Raw genomic sequence first — 22,572 nt, 5'->3', positions numbered from 1 at the left:
TTATTAATTTTACTTTTTATTTTGGCATATTGTCTTCTGGTCTAAAATCAAGCATGAAAAGTTTGTCTTGAAGAAAAATTTGAGAAATTCTTACTCTATTGATTACATGCATTTTAAAAGCACCTATTACTGTGGTATTAGGGCACACTATGCATGGCTTCAAGGTGGATTATTAAGATTTCCCAATAAAAGGGACTAGAGTAAAATACCCCTTAAATACAGTTCCAATAGGAGCAAGTTTCTGATGTGGAAACCTGCACCAGAGTAAGTTCTGAGGAGGTTATAATGAAATACAGAACGTAACCTTAAGCTTTGCTATCCTGAGTACAACAATTTCATTTTTGTTTTGTGAGGGCAAGAAGGTATATTCTCTCTCTCTATCCTTGCAGGTGCCAGGGAGTCAAATTTTCAGCTACTGAAGTTTTTTTAATTATGATTTCCTATTCCTGCAACAGATAGCTGTACTGGGAAGGAAGTGGAAGAATCCAGTCACGCCCACCAGAGTTTTAGAAAAGTAAGTTTCTCATTTTGTCATTTTTTGTTGGTTTTATAAGAAATAATAGTAAGTCATAACTGGGCAAATACAGAAGTGTATAATAGAGCTATCGTGTGTTTTCTCTTCCTAGAGTATACTTGAAATGTAGGTCCCCCAGAATTTATTCACTGTTTTGTTTTTTCCCTCCTATCCTTCCACTGTCTGGGGTGATGTGAGGCTTCTAATTCTTGGACACTGCCACTATGCAGCCCCCATCCAGGCCAGGCTAGGCCAAATGCATTGTCTCTGGCTCTGTGGTGAGAAAAATGTTTGAGATACAGAATTATGCAGTATAGCAGCTGCAGGAGAAAGGCACTAAGTAAGGAAAAGGGCTGACTTGCCTTTCATCTCCACCCCTTCCAGCCACATGATTAGTGAAGAGCTGATTCTAAAAAACTGGGGTTCCACCATGATGATTTGGAAGAGTATGATGGTATAAAAGTGGAGTCTCAATTCACTTCCCTGCCCAAAGTCTTTCAGGTTGTCACTGACTGAAGAGCTGAGAAGGCAATGCAAACTGTCCATTCTCCACAAGCACTGAGGTAGCCATTCAGTTGTCTGTGATTTACCTGCATGCAGAGAGTTAAGCATTAGAAGCAGTTTTAACAGTGCACAATCCTAGAGATTGCACTTCGATTTAAAAACCTCAGCCACCAGGCACTGTAAAAGAATCCCATTAATAAGCCCTTATTTACATATGTTTGCATTTCTACAAATGGAATAATCAAGTTTCAGATTAAGTTTTAGGTTTCTTAAACAGCATAGTTCAATTCTATACTTGAGTGATGCAGGGTGCACCAAACATAATATTAAAATATGCAAAACTCAGGGTGAAGTGTTGCTAAGTAGAGATAGCAGCATATGTCATTGTGTACACATTTCATTAATGCTCTGCTTTCTGCATAGGCTCCCCACTGAATATAGATTTTAGTTCCAGATTTGTGTTCTGATATTCAAAACCTTCTGAGACTGGCTCTAGCTACCTGATAGGTGGTTTCTCCCTCCACAAATATGAGATCCCCTGATTGATGTGTTCTACTGAAATGATGACATTATTAAACAGGGAAGAATAAATGTGAAACTGATTACTTTCAGAACTAAATACAAAACTCATTTTAATCAGTGCAGCTTTCTCTCCGTAAGTACTTCTCAGACACTGACATACAATACATCCATCCACAAACAAAAATCCCTAAAAACAAACCAAGCTAATTCTCTACAGGCAGGAAGTAAGAAAGTGGGAGATAGAGATTTCTAATTTATAATACTTGGAAGGCACTCTGATACTGTGTTTATGATAAGCAAAAATGGTAATATGTGGCTACTAGCAGTGTATGTGTTGTGGTATTAAATGAGTTAATGTGTTGGTTAAAAAAAAAAAAATTGGGTTGCTCAGAATCACATAGCCTCAGATAGTGACAGAGTAGGGATAGTTGGTTAAGAAAGCTGTGTGCTTGACTTTGCAACCTTAACATTGTTTTAACATAAGGGTTATTAAGTAACTTCCTTAAAAAACCTCAATAAAACCTCTAATTCTGTCATATGGAACTGTATTGATCCCACCTCCCCTTGGGTCATTAGCAGGGTTTGGACCTTGATCCATAGCAGAGACTGCTCATAGTAACTGGTAGTAGCAATGGGATACTATCCTCTGTGTGGCACTAGATGGGGATGTTATACACATTTCACCAGTGGCTTTCATAGCTACTTGCTGACAGCAGAGGAATGTGGACTCCAGATTTCTGGATTCAGTCCCAGGTATTGGAGAAGGGGGCTCAGTACCCTCTTCCTTTTTTTTCCCCCCATTGCGGTCTCCTTCCCACATGTCCCCTCACTCCTGACCCCTTTTCTCTCTGTCCCTTTCACCCCCTCCCAGACCTCTCCTCCTCCCCTCACTTCGCTCCTATCCATACCTCCCCTCTTCTTCCGCTTCTCCCCACCTTCTGGTTCCTGCAACATCCTCTTGCCCATGTTCCCTTGTACAGTCCAAGGCAGAGGCAACGTGTGGCGGGGGGCATGCAGGGTCACGTATTCTCCCTCTGCCCCCAGATTTACTGCTTGGCTTGTACTGAGCATGCTTATATGGACTGACCATGCTCAGTAGCACTGCTGAAGCCAGCTGCCCTCGCTCTCCCCACCCACTATCAGCAGGCACAGGTCATCTCTGGTCCAAGGGTATGTCTACACTGCAGCTGAGAATGTGCTTCCCAGCATGGGTAACCAGATATGCACTAACTCTGCTCCAACTAGAATGATAAAAATAGTGTAACTGGTGGTAGCACAGACAGCAGCTCAGTCTAGCCACCTAAGTACAAACCTGCCCAGACACCCTGGTATATATTTGAGAAGCCAGCCCGAGCCATTTCCTATGCTACCCCTGGCTATGCTGCTATTTTTAGCGTGCTAGCTGAAGCAGAACTAGTGCTTGAGTGTGTGCAGACGCTCCAAGCTGCAGTGGAGACCCTAAATCAGGCTGCTTCCTCCTTCTCACTGTCTGGTTTCCAGAAAGAGGGGCATTAAGAGCACAGAAGAGGCAGTCTCTCTGCTTTTAGTTTTGGTGCCTGGCATCACAGCAGCCCAGAGCAGCAACTGCAGGGAAGGTCTTGCTTCACCCCTGCTACCCTGAGATGGTGCATGCTCGACTACTTTGTGGGGATGGCACATAGACAGTCTGGTCAGCAGTAAGAGGCTGGCGCATGCTTGGTGGAGATAGAATCTTTGAAAAATTTAGCTGCCAAACTTGAACAGGTTTCTGCTGAGCTTGTGTTCACTGAGATTTTTCAAAGGTTTATAGCTTGGCCAAATTTGTGTGTTTTCTTCCATGAGAACAGCAAAACGTATATCCCTAATAGCTGGGGAACCTTTCCCTTGCCAAATTTCAAGTCCCTGCTCCAACACAGGGAGGCACTAAAGCTTAAAAAAAATATTCACAACCAATTTGTTAACATGGGCATAATAATGCATGCTTTGTTTTTATTTTTTTATTTGGTAGTTCTATGACTAAGTAGCGTTAATTACTGTACTAGGTTATAGCTCTGTAGCACTCCCTGCAGGGAGAGTGTGGGCACCACTCTTGTCTTGGAGTTTGGAACGCAGGCCTCTGGCTGTTGTGCTGTGTCCTTTGCTGCCTGAGAGGTGAGGGTAACGAAGTCCAAATGAAAAGGCTTCTGCAGCCCACAAAAGACAGAGTCCAGGGCCTTCAGAAAGCCAAACAAAAAAGAACTGTCTCCTTTCCTTTCTGTGTGGGCCTGGGCGGCCAAGGCTCTCAAGTGTTTCCCCAGTCAGAAACCCCTTCTTCTGAGGAATAGGGAGCTGAGTTGCAGCCCTATTACTTCAGGATATGTCTACACTGCAATTAAAAACCCCATGGTTGGCCCATGCCAGCTGTTTCAGGCTCACAGGGCTCAGGTTGCAGTGTTGTTTAATTGTGATGTAGATGACCGGGCTTGGGCTGGAGCTCAGGCTTTAGGACCCTGTGAGGTGGGATGGACCCAGAACATCTACAATCCAATTAAACAGCCTGGCTGCCTGACCCACATGAACCTGAATCAGCTGGCATGGGCCAGCTGTGGATGTCTAGGGTTGCAGTGTAGGTATACCCTCTGAGTACTGCCCCAAACTGAGCAGGCAATGGATCCTCCTCCCTTTTAAGGACCCATACTCTCCAGACTTGATAAGCTTCACATGTGCAATGGGGTGGAGCTGATTGTGCCTAGAGGAGCTTTTTAACAATACTCATTATTGATTGTCTTTTGTTTATGGTTCTTCATTGTATTGAGCTGGGGAGGGAGTGTTCATTGGTATGCTGTGAGGATCAGTGTTTAAAGCCAGTTTCATTTATTATCTTCGTGGTCTGGAGGCACATTAAATATCATCTGCAAATATAGTTATTTGGGAGGTGTTAAAAACAAAAGTGAGGGCAGAGATAATACATAAGGGCCAAAGAAGGGAAGAAAAGGTGGGCTTGTAGTAAAAGCAATGGACTGAAACTTAGGATATTTGGATTCTATTTCTAGTTCTGCTACCAATTTCTTCTCTGACCTCGAGCATATCATCTACAGAATCCCTTTGCCTGTGTGAAGCCTAGGGCAGGATTGAGAAATTAAACTCTTTGTACCTTAACTCCCCATCTGAAATAGGGAAAATAATAGCTACCAACCTCCCTCTCAGGAGTGTTGTGAAGACAAACTCAGTGTGTCTGAGGTGCTCCGACATTATAGTGATAACTGCCATAGAAAAGCCTATGGACAGGGAATAACAAAAATAAATTGCCCAAAAAGAGTGTGAAGCATATAAAATCATGCATCTAATGAATAATCCAAAAATATAGATATTAGTTGAGAAGGAAACACCCAAAAAATAATGCCAAAATAATCCTAGGTTTGAGTGTATAACAAACTTGATATGTGCTTGCGATGTAATATGACGACAGAAAAAAAGCTAATGTAAATTTGAGCTAGACACCAAGAAATCATGTTACAGATGAGGATGGTAGATAGTGCCTATTTTGGATTTAGTTCTGTGCACCTCAAAACCAAATTAGAGGCCATACAAGGATGATTAAACATAGTGATAAATGGGTTTCAGAGACTGACTTGGGATAAAGAACTTACAAGAAATTTGTGTTTAGCTTAGCCCAAAAGCAATTAATGACATGTTGTAACTGTCTTCAGGTATTCTAAATGTGTAAGTGCCAAAGGAGGAAAGGAAATATTTAAGGTATAGCAAGAAATAACAGAAAGAAATTGAGCTAAGAAAAACTCAGGCTGAAAATTTTTTTGTGGGAGGAGAACTGAGGGATTCAGGTCTAGAAGTCTGTGAAATCCTCTCCCAGTGGTGGGAACAGTTCTGCATGTGCAGGAGCATGGAGGAGATAACTTATTAGATCTGTTTCATCCCTAACTTCCTGACTTCTGTGAGAATATTCTGGTTTCAGCTGAGCATCTCAATCCCATGTGAAACCCTATCCTCGGGATTTACAAAGCTTGTTCTAGTGAAGAACTGTTATTGCTTTGAAATGGTTTGTCCCTTCTGTTTTTCATTTCTAACCTCCGTGGCTGAGCTTGGTATTAAAATAACTGCAGTGACCTGACCTTTTGATAGTATTTTTTAATGGTCCTATTCAAAATCACGAAAACGTCTTTCCTATAAAAATATATAATTAAGATAGAAAAGACTCCTGCAAGTCACATACATTTTACTTATAAAATGTCACATACATACTGAAAATTTTATTCAGCCAAACTATATACAGACAAGAAGTTAGTATAGATCTAGGCCAGTGAAATATTTGAAAAAAGCATCAAAAATTTAAACCCGTGTAGAATGCTAGTTGTATTTTCAATGTGCATGCAGGAAATTAGGTGGAATATGAGTTGGGATAGAAATTGTATTATTCCTATTCCATCATGCTCTTCTCTCCCACAAATGGTGGTTTCTAGGCTTTTACTGGCTGCTGCCACTTGAGGAAGGATTTTGTTGTGACTAAATACTGCGAATGATAGGCATATTAATAAAGGTGATAATTTTGAGTTGGTATTTTTTGGGGTTCCATTGACTTTCATGTAGTTTGTCTTCTAATTAAATATTGCACCTTCCTTCATCACCTTTTCTTCATTTGAATTTCTCTCCCTCTAATCTCAAAATCTCTGTAGTTTACCATTTTCCCCTTACAAAACCCACACTTCTTCCTCTGCCAGGTCTGACTTTCTCTCTGGTCTGTCTTCCAACTTCATCTTCACTGGGGATTTCATTGTGCAAGTTGTTGTCCCCCTTGAAACTTGTGAGTCCCTTAGATTTCCTTACAATTTGTCATCTTTCTTACCCACAGCCACACCATGAATCCCTTCATCATCAGCTCCTACTTGGTCCTGTCTAATTCTTGTCTGTGCAACTGCTCCTTTTGTTTTGTTTAAGCATGTTCTCCTTTTTGTTCCTTCTAGAAATGAGCCTGTTCCACCACTCTTGAAAGCACCTTGATTTGTCTACGCCTCCTCCAGTTTAATATCTCATTCTTGCACTTACTTCCCCTGCATGTCCTAACCAACTTGCCCTGTCAGAACTTGTACTCCTTGCCTCCCATGCTTTGAATTCTGTCTGGCACAGGCACACTGAAAAACTCCAACGTTAACTTATGTCCTTTAAATGGAAAAAAGCGGCTGGCAGGTCATTGTTAAAGTTTTTAGAAATCTTATCAGATGGCCTATGCTAAGGGAGAGGAGCAGAAGGTTTAATGAAAACAGCATGATCCTGATCGGCCTCACACAACTGCAGGCAGAGTGGCAGGCATCTCTGTGAAAACTACCTGCTATTTATGGTGCCTCCTACTACGTGTGGTTACAGAAATAAGCCATATGTTCATGTCTACAGGCTTGGGTATTTGCTGCAGCTTTCAGCTCATACACTACTTGGCTCAGCTTGGCCATGAGAGAGCATGTTGCCAGGCCCCACTCCAACCAGCACACATTCTTCCAGGAAGGAGAGCCAAAGAGAAAAGAGGAATAAAAAAAAACTAAAACAGACATGCACAGGAAAAAGCAAGATAGAGAAAAGGAGAAAATGAGGGAAAATGGAAATTGTTCTGGGGCATAACATGACGTGTGATGCTCACCCACACATTCTTTGCAGTTGGGTGCTCCAGCAAAACAAGCTGGTACAAATTAAAAAGCAGCTTTTTTTGCTCACCAGTAATACCCAAAAATACATAACCATCCCCAGAGTTCCTGTTGTAAATAGCGTTTGTGATGTAATAGTTAGTTCAGAAGGCATTGTGTAACTGCAGAGTATTGTTCTTGAGAACATCATAGAGGATTAGCAGTAGAAAAGTCCTTTTATATCATTAGTCCATTCTCTTCTTATATCAGGACTGTGGCACAGAAACTAAGTACTAAAATGTTAATGATCTGCCTCTGTTTTCAGAAATAGTACTAAAATCTAACAAGTTGGAAAACGTGTAGATTCTCTCAGAAAACTGAATTCTGTTTTTTATTATCTTTGGGTGAAATTCTTCGGCCTAATGTTATATAAGATTAGATGATGATAATTGTCTTCCCTTCTGGCCTTAAAATCTATGGATTTTCTGAAGATGCTATTTGTAGAATCAAGCTACATATATAATATTGTTTACCAAATAAGGTTTAAAATTCTCTCTTTAAAATATTTAGAGAATTTAATAATATGGGAAAAATACTGGATTGACTGCCCTGAAGACTTAAGTTTTTTATCCACACAGCAGATATATAGAGCAGGTAGAGGCAATGCAGGCGTCCCTACATTGTTTCAGCAGTTTCTCAACTCTTTGTGACTGCAGTTAGGAGTGAGATGATTGCTTAACCTCCAGGCCTTGTTCCATCTTTGAACTCACTTTTGAGAATTAGTGATACCAATTTTAGTACCAGTTATGGGGATAGAACTTGATTGAGATTACTAATTCTTTCCACATAGATATCTGAACCCGCCCTCATGTTGTATAAACTTTCACTATTATCTTGGGCAGGATTCCAGCTGGTGACCCTATAAGTGCTTTAGAGACTCAAAATTTCATTTCTGCTGACCACCCAGGTATGTCTGTGCTGCAGTTGGAAGCATGCCTCTTAGCCTGGGTAAACAGACACATGCTAGCTCACTAAAAATAGCAGCGTGGACATTGTGACACAGGAGGCAGCTCAGGTTAGCTCCCAACTACAAAGCCATCCAACACTCTGGGTCTGTACCCTGGTGGCTAGCTTGTGCCACCATCTGTGCCACAACTATTCTTAGCATGCTAGCTCAAGCAGAGTTGGCATGTGTCTGTCTACCCAGACTGGGAGGCATGCTCCCAACAGCCATGTAGATGTACCTATTATCAGTCACTGTCTACCTCTGCTCTGCAGGTCAGCATGATGTGGAAATGTGTAGTATTGCCAGCCCTCCTGATTTTGCTGCAAGTCTCACAATGTTCTTTTTCTTAAAGCCCCAGTTGCTGGAATCAGGAGATTGCAGGAGAATCTCAGCTTTAATTAGAAAAATAAGTTTCCAGCCTTTATGATTGCAATGACAAATTTGAAAATGTTGCTTAAGTACACTTTAAAGCAGGGGTGGCCAACCCGCGGCTCACGAGCTGCATGTGGCTCTTTGGTCATACAAATGTGTCTTGGGGCTCTTTGCATGCTCTTTGCTGTTTGTTCTTTGGGGCTCTTTGAAATTGACAAGCTTTTTGGTGGAGGGGAAATTGACAAGTGAAATTGACAGATCAGCACAAATGTTGGGAGGAGGATAAAAAACAGGGGAAACTGAAAAGGTAAATGTGGCTCTTTGCGGCTCTTTGTCTCTGACTGGTTGGCCACCCCTGCTCTAAAGGCTTAGAATGTAGAAGGCAAATAAAAGAACCTAATATATTTTTAAAATCTCATATTTAAACTAATCTCATGATTTTTGGAGAACACTCATGACCTTTGAACATTTGGGGCTGGCAATACTGATGTGTAGGCATCCAGACCTTTCTGCAAGCTTTCACATGCACTCTATTTCTACTTACTAGAACGCCTATGTGGTTTTATTTTCAAAAAGCTTTTCCACTGTGTTTAGCTTTCTTCTTACTTTTCTGTAAACTTGGATATATTCAGTTACTAGTTATAAAATAGTCAAAGGTTTTTTTCCTCCTTTCTCCAAATTCCTTCTTCATATGTTCACTTCCCTTTTACTATACTCTTTTTAGATATTGTCAAATGTGGCCCTATACTGTTTAACTTGGTGTATTCTCTGCAGTAGGAGATATCCTGCATTTGCAGCTTGTAGACCTGTAATGTTTTCCTCATTAGAGCTCTGTCAGAACTTGTGGAAGGGTTTGTAGAGTCCTCATGAGCTGAACAATTAAAAAACATAGGCTTCATATTACAGTAATCTGTAATCTAGATTTCAGCAGGTCTCTTTATGACTCTGAATGTTTACACTTGTCAAACCTAACAAAACTGTCTACATGTGAGATGAGGATTTAACCACCTTACAAAAAAAAGTAGGTCAATGGGAGAGCAGCTTTTTAGGCCAGAGGAGAATGAGCGGGTTCACTGAGTCATGCTGTGTAGTTGTTTTTCTTCTTTTGGCAGAAGGCTCTTCTCTGCTTTAATTTCATGGTTTTTTTAACCAGTGTTTTTTTAACCAGTTAAAAACTTCCGGTAGTAACAGGGAGAGGAACAATCAGTACCTTTTTTAACTAAGCTGAAACATACTACTTGTACTTCCCTAAAAATATTAATTCTTAAACCTTTAGCAAAAATACAAATTCAAGTACTTTTACAGTAATTCTTCATTTTCGAGAGGACTTTTTTCTCATAACCCAAAATATATTATAGCATTAAATACAAGGCGCTGGAGTGGTATACAAATACATTGTACAATATAGTGAAGAAACCAAAACATTCTGTCAATGTGACCAATAGTTGAGGCAGAGAGAAATGAGATAAGGTGAGGGAGGTAAGTTGTGTGTTTAGATAACGTTGAAAAGAGATAGAAAGTAGCATCCTTTTATACAATGGAAACTGTAGAGGAGAATGCATTAAAACCAAAAATGATTGTATGAAGAGACTGTGAAAGGTGGTGACTGCTAGATTAGTGAAGGGGAGCAGGAAAGGGAGTAGAGACTAGATCTTGGAGGTAGGTTTGGAATAAGTATTTAAAAGAAAGTGATGTTGGAATCTATTTTGAAAAGGGGGAGTGAGTGGCTGTGTTTGAGGTAGCAGGAGTGATGTAGCTGGGTTTCCTTGTGAGTGAGTGAATGGGCAGCAGCATTCTGCACATTCTGGAGTCTAGAGAGCAATGATTTGATGGAACCAGAGAGGAGCTGAGGTAGTGGGAAAAGAGCTGTAGACATGAATTAAAAAACCAGCAGAGAAGGAGTTAAGGGAGTGGTTTAAACAAATGCTGTTTCAGGGTTAACAATAGGCGGATTTAGAGAACTAGGTGATGTGGGAGATAGCGAGTTTGAGTCAAGGATGACACCATGATTACAGGTAGAGATAAATAGGAGGTCTTAGTCAAGCAAGACAGATGAAGTTTGAGTATTACTTTTGTCAAAGAGAAGCACTTCTGTTTTTGACACATTGAGGTAGTTAAATATATTGAGATATTTTGGTAATTCATCAAGCAGAACGTTACATTTATAAATGATAGATCAGACTAGAACTTTACTAGTAATCAGAGTAAATGGTGACTATACATATTGCATTTGAATATTAGTGAAATACAGAATTCCAGTCATTTCCAGTTATTCTAACTTTTCTTTTTTGATTCTTTACAGTGCAGAGTTTAACATTCTTCTGTAGAAGATATATTTAAACCCGCATTCATCTGAAGAATCAGCATTTTTCCTAAATACCACAGTTTAACGTCCCAAAAAGTATAAGAGGTAAAGAAAGTGTTGATGTGATTATGAGCTACAGTGTTGTAATTTGGCTTTTGTGATTTCTTATTAACTACATTAGGGATTTGTTCTTGTTTCCATGAAAGTTAATGGACTTGATTCCGAAAGAGTATAGAGCCCTCAGTCCCCATAAAGCTTGATCCTAAAGCCCATTAAAGATACTGGGAGTCTCTTCATTGATTTCAGTGGGCTTTGGTTCAGGCCCATATAATTCAAAGAGAGTTGAGGGTGCTTAGCACCTTGCAAAATTGGACTCAGAGGGATCAGAAACATTCCTTAAAGAGAGAAGCAGATGTCTTTGTTTTTTTCTATGGCTCTTGGGTACTTGGAACTTAGTTTCTTAGGTACAATATATATGCTGCTAATTTTGACATAAAATCTGGGTAAACTAAGTAAGGTGAAATTGATATTCTAGCAATATCAAATGTACTTTGCTGTTAAGGAAATAGTGATTTTGACTTCTGATTCTGCATATTGTAAAGGTCAGTCTTGTCGCAGGTAAAGTCCTTTTGTGCTTTGCTGTTCACGCATTTGTTTCTTTTGAAAATTAATGAAATTTTATGTGATTTGGTATTTTAAAAATGCATAGAATCTTTGATCCATGTAATAAATGTTGAATACCAGATTTGCTTTGAAGACTGATTATGTAACTAGCACATGCAGTTGGCAAGCTAAAAGAAAATATATTTACAATTTTCTGCTATTGGCTACTGAAAGCCTAAGGATATTAGTTTTGTATCTCTGAACACTACATTTATCTCATGTCATTAAACACTGGAAGCTTGCTTTCAGCAGTGAACAACATGTAGAGAGACAGAATAATGTCAGCCAGATAAATGAGATACACATAATCATAAAAAATTCAGCTGTCCCACGTTCCCCACACATACATATCTTTTTAATGCATTTCTGTACAGTTGAGTAAGGACTTACCAGCTTCAGGTTTTACTCACTGAAAATGCTTTGGAGAATCCGTGAATTTTATGACATCCTTAGTACGCTATAGGTGGAAGTACCTTAGTTCTAGTGATTGTTTGGTAACATCAAAGGGGAGCTTTCAGCTGTGTGAGCACATTGTCAGTTTCAGCAATTGAAAAAATTGCCATCTCTGGCTCAGCACCATTGTAACACATGTATGTGTTGGGACACTATTGTAAGTCTGCTGTGTTAGCAGCTCGGCTCCTAAAGTTGTTATACACATTTCCTTTAGACTCTCTGGAGGCAGTCTGCCTCAAAGCAGTTACTACTACTACAAAGCAGTATTACAGTCGTCACTCTGGCAAATTGTCAGTTTTTTTCTATTACTTCTACTACAGTGTTAGTTTTATTACATCATTGTCAAAAGAAATTGACAATTGTTACATGGTAATAGGTTCTCTAAATATAACAATTTTTGTTTAATATAGAAGTGGAGTGAGAATTTGAAGAACATTGTCACAGGGTGAGACTTCTCCTCAGCTTATTCCAGTTCCTCCAATTATAAGAGGTGTGTCTTGGTAACAGGTGGCCACCCTCTGTATATCTGCTGTCTGGGAGAGGAACATGTCCCACAAAAGTGTTCCCACTGCCTTGGCCTGACACCCAGGGCCAGAAAAGACCCAGACTTTAGTTTGAAACATCTTGTCATGGAGAAATCATTACAACCAGCGTCTGACCCAGGCTCAGACTCTTCCCCAGAGGGATTCTAATGCTCTGCCAGGTCATCTGCCGATCCTCAGTCCCCACATCCCCTGAAAAGAAAGTAATCCCTTGCTTGTTCGGATGACAAGAAATGGGCTTCCTCCTCACACTCTGAGGTACAGCCCACCAGAACACTATCCCTGGCAAGGTCAGTTGCCTCAGTCTCATCTGATGGGGGACATAGCTCCAACACTTTTCCAAGTACTTCTTGTATTGTCTCAAATAAATGGTCTAAAGATCCTAACGAGGCAGACCTACAGCCCTCGGCACTGTTTCCCAGCTCTGGGGTTTAAGACAGATCACCTTCAGGAGCTATGGCTTCAGGAGCTATGGCACTGATGCCGTTTCTGGTACCAATGAAACAGTCAGCATCGAGTAAGACCTCGGCACCATTGAAATTGTCAGCACCAGCCAAGTGAGCAGCATTGACTAAATCTTTGGTGCAGACCAATCCTTTGGCGCCATCTACCGATGTCTCAGGGCATATACCCTTCCTTCTGCACCATGTCTCACACCCCACCAATGATGCTTCTTCCCCCTCCAAAAGACTTCAGATCCCTAACAGACCTGTTGGTCAGACTTCCCAACCAGCCACAAACAGTGCTTTTGATTCCCCACACTGGTTACCAAGAAGCCAAAATAAAAATATACACAGCCCCCTTTACCGCATTTCAGTCTCTGGCTCCCAATCGGCCACTAGATCCAGTAAAGAGATCAGTTATTTAAAACTCTATGCTCTTTTCCAAAAAGGTTTCTCCTGACCCCAAAGGGTCAGCCACAGTATCAGATCAATATAAGTTTGGATCTTACCCAAAATACCATGCTGCCAGCCAGTCCTTTAGTAACTAAAACTAAAGGTTTATTATAAAAAGAAAGAAACAAACTATAAGAGAATGTTAAAGGATTAAAGCAATCAGATACATATAATGAATTTGAAAATCCATATATATCAGCTTTCTAATAGAATTGTGGAGTTTGCAGGCTTGTATAGTCCCTCTGGTATACATCCAGTACCTGGATGGGTCTCAGTCCTTTGTTTCACAGCTTCAGTTCAGTTGTAGATGAGTTGATCCAGAGGTAAGTAGGTGGCTGAAGGCTGGAGATGACTGAAGACAAAGACAGACTAAAGACCGAAGACAAATGGATGGGGTGCAGCTTCCTTTTATGTCCTTTGGCCTTTGCCATGCTGCTTGTGGAAATTTACAGGAATAAAATGGAGTCCAGGGTCACATGAGTGACTGGTGACTCATCAGGTATATCCCTAGCTTCTCCCCCTAAGCCCATTGTACCTGTGAATTTCCTTAATGGACCATTAAGCAGACTAGTGCTGCAGCCATCCTGGCTGGAGTGTCGCCCGGAAACACAGTACAATATGAAATATAGATAAAAACATATCCATAACTTCCATTGCACACACAACACATGAACATAAACATTATCATCTTACTTAGCATATTATAGCCTTTCTAACAGTACCTGACATGGCATATCTCACATGAATTACTATGATTCTGATGTATTGATGTTAAAAAATATAATAAATGCCCTCTCCCAATCCAGCCAGTGTGACACCCGCAATTCAAGAAGGATGTTGATAAATTGAAGAGGGTTGAGAGAAGAACCAGGGGACTGATTAAAGGATTAGAAGGGTTATGCCTTATAATGATAGACTCAAGAAGTTCAATCTATGTAATTTAACGAAGAGAGTGTTAAGGGGTGACTTGATTACCTACATGACGAACAAATATATAATAACAAGCTCTTCAATCTATCAGAGAAAGGTATAACACGATCCAATGGCTGGAAGTTAAAGCTAGACAAATTCAGACTGGAAATAAGGCATACGTTTTTAACAGAGAGAGAGTAATTAACCATTGGGGCAATTGACCAAGGGTCCATCACTGACAATTTTTAAGTCAAGATTGGATGTTTTTCTAATAGATATGCTCTAGGAATTATTTTGGGGAAGTTCTATGGCTTGTGTTATGCAGGAGGTCAAACTAGATGATTACAGTGGTCCCTTCTGGCCTTAGAATCTATGAATCATTAAGGCTATGATTTTAGCTTGGAGGTTACAGTGTTCATGGTAAATTGTGAATTTTATTTAAGTTCATGACACCCATCAGTGTTGGTTCTTGTGGGCCAGGATCCCTGCTCTGGACATTTCAATCTGGGCCACATGGTTGCAGCTCTAGTCAGGTTTGGCGCATTTGCTCCTCCATAGATGAAGACGGAGAGTCAGATGGGCCAAATTGGATTGGCATAGTGACTTGGGCAACATGGTCACAGCGCCACTCAAGTTTGGCATGTCCACCCAGGCCAAATTTGACTGGCATAGCAACCTAGAGCATGGGGTCACAACGCCACTTAGGTTTGGTTCATCTGCCCCTTTGTGGCATGAGATGGGGCAGACAGGCCAGATTTGATTGGCTTTACAACCTGGCTTATGTGCTTGTAGCACCACTCAAGTTTGGTGCATCTGTCCCTCTATGGCATGATGGAAAGGCAGATGGGCCAAATTCGATTGATGTTGCAACCTAGTACACAGGGTCGCAGTGCCACTCAATTTTGGCATGTCTGCCCCTTTATAAATTGAGACAGAGGGAAAGATATACCAAACTTGAGTGGTGCTGTAACCTAGTGCATGGGGTCACAATGCTCAGTGTGGGGAGCCAAGCCCAGCTTTGCAGGACAGGAGTTGGCAGTGCAGGGTGGGCTCACTTTCCAGCTTTCCCCAACATCCTGGTCTCCCTTCCTTGCTGGGATAGACTCACTTTCCAGCCCCCTTGCACCTCACTGAAGCGGGATTGCTCTTCAACCTCTCCTGCAACCGTAGCCTTTCCATGGTCATGTTTCTCCCACCACCACTACACCTCTGACACAAAATGGACTAAAAATGTGTGTGACAAAATTGTAACTTTAAGCATCACCTACACCAAAAGTGTTTAATCCCATTTCCCCATAAGTTCTCTTACTCTCAGGCAAGTCCAAGGTTCCCAGTAGAGGCAGGCCGCAGTTGGTGCCCCACTCTACCCAAACTCAGTACCTTTTTTCTCAAAGTGATTGTCTCTGTTCTGTTCTGTTCTGTATAGGTTTTTATGCCGTGCTGATCACTGTGGTATCTGAGCACCTTCCAATAGTGCATTAAGCAATGTGATTATGCATCTCTCATATTTGTTTGTTCTCTCAACCTCTCCCCAGAGGGAGCAATGTGTGTAAAGGAGTGTATTATTTTGATAGGAAATTTGTAATTCGTTAAATAAATGTTTGTTGCTATGTGTTTATATTAGAGAAAGCAAGGTCAAAGAAATGGACAGTGCATGTTGAGTGGAAAATGGTGAGGTTTATGATGGTTAGTTCCTGGAGGAATTCATTCCATAGTTTTGAACCACCCTCAGAGAAGGCTCTTTCTCATGCACAGACGAGATTTACTCTTATTGTGGAAAGCTTCTTTGTGCCAGAGGAGTGAAGTCATCAACCATGGTCTTCATGCCAGAGTTTTAGAGACTGTCTTTTAGGTATCCTGGGCCCAAACCACGGAGTGCTTTGAAGTTAAGGATTGAGATCTTGAACTTGATCTGATATTACGAGGCCAGCGTAGGGAGTGAAGGACAGGTGTGACATGCTCACGTAGCCTGTGTTGCTGAGATGTGCTGCAGCCTTTTGTACTTTTGGAGTTTCCTAAATGTTGAAGATTTCATGCCCAGGTATATTGCATTGCTGTTGCTGTAGTCCAGCTGAGAGGTGACGAAGACATGAATAACTGAGGTCAGGTCTTCATCCACCAGGATGGGACAGAGTCTCCTAGCAAACCAGAGATGGCAGAAAGTATTACACACGTCTGTTGCGATATGAGAGCTCAGTGTCATCTAGGAATCCCAGGGTATGCCTAGAATATGAAATGAATTGACCAATTGTAGTTGTGAACCTTCAACTAAGGAGACTGGCACTGTGGCTGCAAGCTCTTCGAAGTACTTTGCTATACCTAACAGCATCACTTTTGTTTTGCTCAGCCAGCTGTTTTTCATGCATGGGCTGATCTTATCCAAGCACTGGGTCATCTTAGTGTGGTCGTATATGGTGAAGGATAGGTAGAGCTGTGTGTCATTTGTGTACCGATGGGATTTGAGTCCATGTTGTCTGATCAGTTCACCTAGTGGTTGCATGTAAATTTTGAAAAGGACTGGAGAGAGACTTGATCTTTGTGGAACCCCACAAGTGAAGGGTCTAGTGGTGAAGGAGGTTTCCCATTGCTACTCTTTGGGTGCATCCTTCCAGGAAGGACTCAGACCATTTTAACACATTATCCTGGACTCCTGCTACACTTCTCAGACGAGACAGCAGTATTTCATGGTTAATAGTGTCAAACACTGCAGGAAGGTCCAGGAGGTTGAGAATGAAATGTCTGTCCTCTGTCCTTTGATAGGATAGCATCCATGAGTGCCACTAACGCAGTTTATCTCTTCCTGCCCCTTTCTAGAACTGTTTTCCCCTTGGCAGTCCTTTAGCATCCTTGTCCTGGATGTTGTCTCTTCTCCTCCTCTTTCTGGAATGAACAGAATTTGGCTTATATGGCCCACAGACCATTCCCACTCCCAACAGTTTCTAAGAGGATCGATTAATTGGAGTCAGCTGCTTAGGGTTATTTTTTTCTTTTCCCCATATGACAGTTCACTTTTTGACCTGCCCTCAAAATTATGCATATTCTTTGAAATACTGGGCTATATAAAGTATAAAAAGCTGTTGCTGAATACAGAGGTAAATGAAAGTTTAAACTGTTTTAACCCAAGGCATATAGAGAAGTGATGATCTCTTAAACTCTGAATCAGATTAGATAAGATGGTTAGGTTCAACTATACATAACTGCAATAAAGAGAAAAGAAGGGAAAAATAAAGGTTAGAAGCACTTACTCCTTTTGGGGAAAAGAGGGAGCTTCATATTTTCTATGAAGGGAAAAACATGTTCTACAAAAGTTATATTTCTATTTGTTTCTATTCTCACCCAGGCAGACGTACAAATGTCTACCACAAGACTAAAGTGTGACATGTTATGTTCTTTACCATAAGGACCCATAAAATGAGCTCCATTACAGACAGGTATGTTATTAGATTATTTTATTTTGAGTGATTTTTAGGTAAACATATTGATGATGTATTCTTATTTAAGAGTAAGACTCCAAGTCAGATGTGTGATGAGTTTTTTATTTTAGTTAAGTAGTAGTTAAGTATAGTTAAGATCTGTTAACTACACTTTAGTTATGAGTATATAGCTATGTAGCCATCACATGTAGTATGTGTTTTTGTTTAAAATTACATAATTTAAATCAGTTTTACATTTGGAGCCATAGAACAGCAGCTGTCTAATTGGAATTGAGTTTTGAAATTTGTTATCTGTTGGTATTCTTAGGATTTTTCTCTTGAAATAGCTAATCTGAGGACTTGTTTCAGAGTTACTTGAGTCCTAGAGCTGGGCTCAAACTGCTTTCATAGCAATCTGTGGTATCCCTTTTTATTATAAAATGCTTTGCTTTAGAGTTCGTAAGTTTTTAGAAAATGAAAAAAGTTTGCCACTAACGTGTAGAGCACATTTGGCTCTTTTATAATCAATTTATCTAGAAACTAGGGGTAGAATTTTCAAAAGTGCTAAAGTGACTTAGATTCCCAAGTCTCAAAAGCGACTTGGGCTCTTAGGAAACTAAATTTCATTGACTTTCAGTGAAACTTAGACTTTTAAAAGTCATTTTTGAAAATGGGACTTAGGCACTTTTGAAAATTCTACCCTAGGATTCTTCTGCTCTGGCTTATTAATGACAAGGAAAGAGTAATCAAACACTTTTCATATCATTACACCCTTCCTCCTCTTTTTGTCAACTATGGGTGCTGTATTTTACAGCAGTAACAAACAATACATTTCTAGTGCTTGTATATTACATTGCAGGTGTGTGTGCATTCCATGCACTAGTGCCAGAGAATTTTCCTTAGTGATACCTGTAGGAGCATCCCAGTTCCTGGTGATCTGATTGGGGGGTATATTCAGGTTGGCGCTACCCCATTCCTCCTTCAGTTTCTTCTGACCATTGGTAGTCAGAGAGTTCTATGTTTCTCATGAACAAACTTTTTGCTGCTTGTTTTCTTACCTAGTGATATTTTTTCATCACTCAATTTTTTCTTTTCTAATTGTACTTGACATTTTCTGATTTTAGTTTAAAAAAATTTTTTTTCCTGGTCAGGCAGGTCTCCAGACCTTGCCCGTTACTGGGGGAGTTTGTGCCAAGGTCCCTGGTTTCAAGTTGTGTTTGGGTTACCGAAAGCCCATGTCTATCAGTGAACCTCATTCATGCTGCTTCAAGTGCTTGGGTGAGGGCCACAAAAGACAGACTGGTGCTCCATTTGCAGCAGCTTAAGACCAGGGAAAAGAAGTTATGAGAGGAATACCTTCATTATATCCTTATGGAGGCTGTCCTTAGGCCGATGTCTGAACCCCTTTGGTTGTCCAAGGGAAGCTCTTTGTCAAGTCCTTCTTGGAGTGCTTCTTTAACTTTACCTGGGAATAGAAGCCACAGGAGATTCCTGTCACTGGAGCTGTTGTCTTTGAGGCTGAAGACATTGGAGCAATTGTGGTAAAAGAAACATCAGAAATTGACATCAGACTCCTTGGAATCCAGGATGCACGATCCCCCCCCCAGAAGGTTACTCCAGTACTGAAGGTAGAGTGTGTCTTACATCTCACTATTCCCAAGAACCAGTTTATATGGATAGACTTGAGCCATTGACTCCAGTGTCCTTACAGGAGCTGTTGAGACCAGCTTCATGTTCACCTGTGACAGATCAGACATCTCTGAACATGGTGGGGCAACAGCCCGTACTGTAGCAGGCAACACTAGAGGCCTGTGTGGTGATGAGATGTGCTATGCATATCAGTACCACTATCGCCATTGGTTCGGGGCAAAGATCCTCGGTTGGCACCAGTGCAGATTATGAGGTTGTCAGCTCCAGAGCACTCTATTGTGGGTCCATCAACTAAGGGCCCAGTACCGCTCTCTTTGGTCTCATCCATTCTGGTACCAGCTCCACCCTGTGACATGGTACCATTAGCTAGAAAACCGTAGAGGATCAATCCCAGTTCTGCACCGCCATGGCTCTTGGACTATTCCAATTCTTTGTCAGATTTCAAGGTGGGCTGTCAAGTCTTTTACTACTGAAAGTCTAGAGAAGTGTCCTGGTCCTTTTCTCTTACACGTCAATGGTTTTGAGAATAGCAGAGCCAGGAATTGAAATTGTTGGGCCAAACACAGTTCAGACCCATCACCGAACCAGCCTCCTTGTTGGTCGTAAAGCATCCTCCCCAGTATCTAGATCAACATCACAACTACCGTGCAGAAGCAGATCCCTTAGGAAAGAATCTTTTCCTGATGGTACAAAGAGGCCTGTGACAGTTGGTACCTATCAGCCTGCAGACTCTCAATTACAGGATTTACCTGAACCTGCTTTGGACCTGCAGCCTGATCCAGCATTGTAGGACCATCCTTGGGAGCATTTTCCCTGGCCTTTCCTTCATACATTTTCGTGACCTGATGAGGCCCTGGTACTGGAGGTGTCCTCCCCAGTCCCAGATGACTTTAAGGACCCTTGCTATGATTATCCATAAGGACTTTAAGGTGTACCAAGAGCTCCTTAGGAGAATGCCAGCTTTTGATATGCAAGTGGAGGTCATGGAGGAGAATATTCACAAACTGACTGACACTGCGTCTGGCATTGTCAGGAGTGTATCCTGCCTACAAAAGATGCCCTTATGTAGGCTGTTAAGACACTGTGGTAAACCCATTCCTCCATTTCACCTGTGGTCAAATGAATGGAATATAATGTTTCCATCCCAGAAGCTTGAGCAATTTTGCAGTGGGTTGTCTGGTCTTTCGACCAGCTCTGCAGAGTTCCTTGGATTTAATGGATTCTGCTGCCAGGGCTATGGCAGTGACTATGTGCCATTCCACTTGATTGGAGTCCTCAGGGGTTACTGTGGACAAACAATAGACAACAGTCCTTCCCTTCGAGGGCTGTGCTTTGTTCTTATCCAAAACAGATGAGGCTTTACACTCTCTAAAAGGACTGTAGAGCAGTTTTAAAGTTCTTGGGCCTCTACACTCCAGCTACGAAGAGGACAAAATATCATCCTCAATACCAGCCTAGACAGCAATATTACTCCTTCCATCAGGCTGACCAGTCCGAAAGAAAGCAAAGGTTTCATAGACGGAGACCTCTGCCTTCTACTTCCTTGGTCTCCTCATCCAGACTTTCACAGGCCATGAAGCAGACACTTTGACTGTTATGTTGAGGACGACATGCTATCCAGCCTTCCCAGTTCCTCTTCAGGGATCCCTCTCATGAGTCAGTACTAAGACAGGAAGTGCAGACTCTGTGTTCCTTGAGAGCTATAGAAGACATGCCTCCTCTTCACTGATGCAGGGTGTTTTGTTCCCGATACTTCCCAATGCCTTAAAGCCAGAGGAGTCTCAGACCCATTTGATATCTGTGAAACCTGAACAAATACATCAAGAAGATAAAATTCTGTGTGGTGTCCCTTGCTATAATTTGCCTAGATCTGAGAGACTGGTACACTGCCCTAAATGTTCAGGATGCCTACTTCCATGTGGCAATCCAGCCATGTCACAGGAAGTTTCTGAGTTTTGTCATAGGAGAAGATCATTATCAATTCACCATTCTGCCCTTTGGCCTTTTATCAGCGCTGAGTGTTTTTACCAAATGCATGGGTGGTGATATGGCGTCTCTCCATCACAGAGACCTCCACTTATATCCTCACCTGGATGATTGGTTGGTTCAGAGTTGCTCCAGACACTAGGTAGAGAGAGCTATCCATCAGACTTTCCATCTGTTCAGCATCCTGGGCCTAAAAATAAACAAAGAAAAGTCAACATTATCACCTGTGCAAAGAACAGAGTTTATAGGAGCAGTCCTAGACTCAGCTCTTGCCAGGCCTTGCTTCCTCTTCCAGATTTCAGGCAGTACAGGACCTCTGTGCATTCCTCAAGGACCAGTCATGAACCACTTTGAGGAATTGCCTCAGGCTCCTGGGTCACGTGGCTACATGTGTCTCTTCATGCCAGACTGCCTCAGAGTGTTGCAGGTATGGCTCAAATCAGTTGATCAACCCCATCTTCACCATCTCAGCAATCTGGTATGCGTCTAGGCTGAGTCACTGTAGTCTCTGGCTTGGTGGATAAGCCAAGATGTGTGCAGGCGGTTCATTTCTGTGCACCTGTCCCTTCTATGACTCTGGTAGTGGATGATTCAGCCCTGGAGTGGGGAGCCTATCTGGACAACCCTCAGGTTCATGATTTGTGGACTGACTATGACACCAGCTTACACATAATTGTTCTTGAGCTGCATGCAATATTCCGTGTGTATCAGCAGTTCGTCCCTTATTCAGAAAAACACTATTATCTATAAACGCTATACATCATAAAAAAACAAGTGGTCACTGACAGCACCAGAGCAGTGATTTATGTGAACAAACATGGGGGTGCCAAATCAGACCTTTTCTGCCAGGAGGCAGTTGAGCTGTGGAATTTATATATGCGGAGCTGAGTCACTCTCAGGGCATCTCAGTTGTCAGGTATTCAAAATGGCCTAGTGGATCGCCTGAGCAGATCCTTCAACTTAGACCATAAATGGTCTCTCAACACAGCCATTCTAGCTTTGGTGTTTGGCATAAGGGGTTTTCCTGATGCTAGATTTGCTTGCGACTCAGCAAAACAAGATGTGTCCCCGGTTTTGTCACAGCCCTGGATCAATCTCAGATGCTTTCCTGTTTCCATAGGATAAGGACCTAATGTGCGTATACACCAGAACCCCTGATTCCCAGGGTCATTCTCAAGCTGAAACGATCGAGGCAGAATGATCATTATATCTCCAGCCTGGCTGAGGTAGTCCATGGTATTCTGAC

General features: G+C 41.6%; 1 protein-coding gene across 7 annotated transcripts in view; it reads left to right on the top strand.

Annotated features, from left to right (window-relative positions):
• The window catches only part of CLOCK (clock circadian regulator), a 104,384-nt gene that overhangs the window by 37,210 nt on the left and 44,602 nt on the right, over window positions 1-22,572 (top strand). For 5 of the 7 annotated variants that reach the window (XM_067530635.1, XM_067530636.1, XM_067530630.1 and 2 more), the window contains 3 exons: window positions 456-514; window positions 10,809-10,916; window positions 17,618-17,708. In XM_067530635.1, coding sequence (XP_067386736.1) covers window positions 17,662-17,708 — 47 coding nt within the window. In that variant the 5' untranslated portion in view covers window positions 456-514; window positions 10,809-10,916; window positions 17,618-17,661. Of the gene's footprint in view, window positions 1-336; window positions 515-10,808; window positions 10,917-17,617; window positions 17,709-22,572 lie in introns of those variants that run through there. The other 2 variants (XM_067530634.1, XM_067530633.1) reach the window with 2 other exon arrangements.

This window comes from Emydura macquarii, unplaced genomic scaffold (genome assembly GCF_026122565.2).
Source record: "Emydura macquarii macquarii isolate MOO-44397 ecotype Brisbane River unplaced genomic scaffold, CSIRO-AGI_Emac_v2 contig_3108, whole genome shotgun sequence".
NCBI classification, from domain to species: Eukaryota; Metazoa; Chordata; order Testudines; family Chelidae; genus Emydura; species Emydura macquarii.
Note: the sequence above shows the minus strand (reverse complement) of the source record. Positions and strands in the feature narration are given on the sequence as shown.